The sequence below is a fragment of the Morus notabilis genome, unplaced genomic scaffold (assembly GCF_000414095.1).
Source record: "Morus notabilis unplaced genomic scaffold, ASM41409v2 Scaffold397, whole genome shotgun sequence".
NCBI lineage: Eukaryota > Viridiplantae > Streptophyta > Magnoliopsida > Rosales > Moraceae > Morus > Morus notabilis.
This window is the reverse complement of record NW_010363944.1, coordinates 394,539-398,315: the sequence shown is the minus strand read 5'-3', so window position 1 is coordinate 398,315 and position 3,777 is coordinate 394,539. Positions and strand designations below refer to the sequence as shown.

At 34.3% G+C, this 3,777-nt stretch overlaps 1 protein-coding gene across 1 annotated transcript in view; it reads left to right on the top strand.

Annotated features, from left to right (window-relative positions):
• The window catches only part of LOC21399689 (probable aldo-keto reductase 2), a 9,465-nt gene extending 6,286 nt beyond the window's left edge, over window positions 1-3,179 (top strand). The window contains exons 3-5 of the mRNA XM_024170312.1: window positions 1,793-1,965; window positions 2,077-2,179; window positions 2,744-3,179. Of these exons, the coding sequence (XP_024026080.1) occupies window positions 1,793-1,965; window positions 2,077-2,179; window positions 2,744-3,079 (612 nt within the window). The 3' untranslated portion in view covers window positions 3,080-3,179. The remainder of the gene's footprint in view (window positions 1-1,792; window positions 1,966-2,076; window positions 2,180-2,743) is intronic.
• The last annotated feature ends 598 nt before the right edge of the window (window positions 3,180-3,777 follow it).

The following is a 3,777-nucleotide window of genomic DNA, read 5'->3' as shown; positions in this document are numbered from 1 at the left end:
TCCTACAGAACTGTTCAGAAATTCAGCAGTTCATTAAGTACGTATTACTTTCACTTTTGTCACTTAATTGTTCATAGATTGTGTCGCATCACATACAATTATGTCATTTACTTTCATTCTCTGTTAAACAGTGACCATAGGAAGGAGATTGATACCGACGGTCGAATCATACCATTGGATGAAATTCAATCGAAAGAGTTTCCAAAATGGTTTAAGAATAAGGTTCGTTTATAATTAATTTGCATTAACATTGTTAAGTCATTAAAAAGTGGCGTTTTATAGAATATTCATGTCTCCTTGCAGATGTTCAATATTCGAAAGCAGAATGAGCCAGAAGCGAATGACCAAATACTTTCACTTTCAAGTGGTTCAAGCTTCTCATGTCGAAGTTATCCTGGTTGTGTGGTCAACGGTGTAAAGTTTCTGACACGCAATCGGGATATAAATCGAAGTACTCAAAATAGTGGTGTTTGTGTTCGCGGACCTGATAACCAAATGTTTTATGGAGTTTTGGAGGACATTTATGAGCTGTCGTACTTGAATGACAATTCTGTTATGCTTTTTAAATGTCTTTGGTTTGACACTCGTCCGGAAAAGAAAATGATTCAACACTACAAAAATAAAATAAGTGTTTTTGTTAAAGAGACGTGGTACGAGAATGAACCTTTCATACTTGCATCGCAAGCAAAACAAGTTTTTTACGTAGATGATTTATTTAACGGTCTAAACTGGAAGGTTGTAGAACACTTTAGACATCGCCATATTTGGGACATCTCAGAAACTGACATTGATGACGTGATGATAGTCCAGGATACAGAATCTACAAATATTGAGTTAGTAGTGGAACTACCAGAGATTGACTCATTTGTATTGAATCGAGATGATGGATCGTCTAATGTTGTCACCTCCGATGTTGATGCAATTATGAAAGATAAGTTTCCCATAGTTGATGATTTTATTAATGATGAAGACGATGAAACTTTAGAGGAGTACATTGAAGAGGAAGTCATCGAATCTGAAGATTGCAGCCCAACATCCAATTACCTACGATTGCTCGTCCAGAACCAGTTAACCTAGACGCTCCTCTGCCTCCTTCAGATGATGACAGTTTTGACGATGATTCAGCTGTTGGCGATGCTGCAAACCTAGAGGAATAGTTCTGTTATATGTTCTGTATGATTTTTCACTTTATTTAGACTTTTATATTTTGTTGAACATTATATATGCACTTCATGTAGTATTCATAATATATTTTATAAATTTATTTAGATTTATTGTTTTTAATATTAATTTATATTTTATTTTTAATGTATCTTAATAAATTATATTTAGTATGTAACATAATAATGTTTAATTAAAATTATTAAAAATTAATTAATTGCCATTTTTTTAAAAATTGAAAAAAAAATTATTTAAGTTTTTGCGACGACATTTTTATACTTGTCGTCGCAAAAAAATTTGAATTATTTGCGACGACTTTTTGAAATTCTCGTCACAAAAAATATTATATCACGACAAATTAACCAACGGCGTATTTGCGACGACTGTCGTCGCAAAAGAAAAATATCGTCGCAAATGTATTTGTGACGACACTGTGTCGTCGCAAATAAAGTATTTGCGACTATTTTTTTGCGGCGACATATCTGCGACGACATGTCGTCGCAAAAAATACTATTTACGACGACATTAGGGTTTTTGCGACGACTTTTTGTCGTTGCAAAAATCCCTTTTTTCTTGTAGTGTATTATGGACAACTTTGATATTGAAACTTTCTTTATTTCCTTTTGTTAAGATTGGTGAGCTGAAGAAACTAGTTGAAGAGGGTAAAATAAAGTACATTGGATTATCAGAAGCCTCAGCTTCAACAATAAGAAGAGCACACGCTGTTCATCCAATAACATCTACGCAATTAGAGTGGTCTTTATGGGCAAGAGATGTTGAGGAAGACATTATTCCTACCTGCAGGTCAGGCTGATTATTGGGAATTATGTGTTCATATTTCTAATTAGAAGTAATCATGTTTCCTTTAATTATCATAATAAATAATAATATTATTATACTACTATTAATTTTCAGGGAATTGGGCATTGGTATTGTTGCATACAGCCCTCTAGGAAGAGGATTCATGTCATCTGGACCTAAGATTGTTGAAAATCTGTCTGATGATGATTTCCGAAAGGTTAATTTTCGGATTATGTGTACAAGTACATAGATGATAGATGAATGCCTAAACTATTTTACATTCCATTTCTTTTGAGCAGTGCTTAGCCCATATAGACTCATTGAGCTCTCTATTAAAAAAAAAAAAAACTATTATATTACACTTATTTCAAAAAAAAGTTATTTACTTGTGTGTGACATTGTCTAGCGCCTTGTGTGTCACAAATAGTACTGCTTATTGAATTAGTATTGTACAATTTGTACTGCCTAATAACTCTTTACATTATGCATCCTGCATAAACTAGGATAACTATTTTGTGGCCTAATAACTCATTTCATTATGCATCCTGCGTACACTCGGATAACTATTTTCTGGTTACCTCCAATTTCATTAAGAGAGTACCCAGGTAATTCTGAAATGAGACAGTTTAGCATACTAGGATCCGAGATCTGATGATTTGCATACACTCGTAAATTAGGTTCATTTGCGTTTTTCAAATCTTCCATGAAACATTATGATAACATTTTTGTTAAAGCCATTGCTAACACCTTTGCGATGCTAATACATGCATGCTTATTGCAGACTCTACCCAGATTTCAACCCGAAAACCTCGATCATAATGGAAAGGTATTTGAGCGAGTGAATGAAATTGCCTCAAGAAAAGGATGTACTCCTTCTCAGCTGACATTGGCCTGGGTTCTCCACCAAGGAGATGATGTTTGTCCCATCCCCGGAACCACCAAAATTGAGAATTTTAACCAGAATATCGGAGCCCTGTCTGTTAAACTAACACCAGAAGAAATAGCTGAGCTCCAATCTTTGGCTTCAGCTATAAAAGGTGAGAGGTATGATGAAAGCTTAGTTACTTGGAAGAAGTCTGAAACTACTCCACCAGTATCTTCATGGAAAGCCGAGTGAAGAACTTCCTAGATATCTCCGCGTTTGATATAAATGTTGCTGCTCACTCCTTGACGCCTTTGAGAACTTTGTATTGAAGTGTGTTTGGTTATGTACTCTTGATTTTATGTGTTTGTAAGATTGAATAATTTCTATGAAGCAAGTTCGCGAAGATGTCGCGACTGCTTTTCAGAAACTTGAAATGTGCTTTTTAAGCATGGCTTCTAGTAAAAGTTTTTGAGGGCTTTTCCACTTGTGCACAAGTTTTGCTATGAATGGATATTTTATATACATTCTGATCTTAAAACCACACGAGTATGGTTTATAAGTGCGCATAGTTTTTTGTTTGTCTTGAAAGGGGGTGCTGCCTGTTTTATGGTAGCATCAAAGAAAGGTGTAAGAAACCTGATTTTATTGGTGCTTCACAATTTAGACCCTAGACATTAGCAAATGGTGGACCCTAAGTTTTAAAATCTGTTGCAATTTTGCATCTAATAAGCTAATGGGTGTCAACTAATGGACCAAATATTCCATGAGTTTATTGGTCTTAAAGAATGGTTAATATAAAAAAAAAATGCAAAAAACGCAACGAGATATATTTTTTCCTTTAAATCACAAGATCCATCTCATGTTTCTATAAAAAGTAATTTTCAATATAAACGTTGTTCTTATTGGCAAAACAAATCAAGATGGTTAAAGCCTTACAGTACCAATAATCG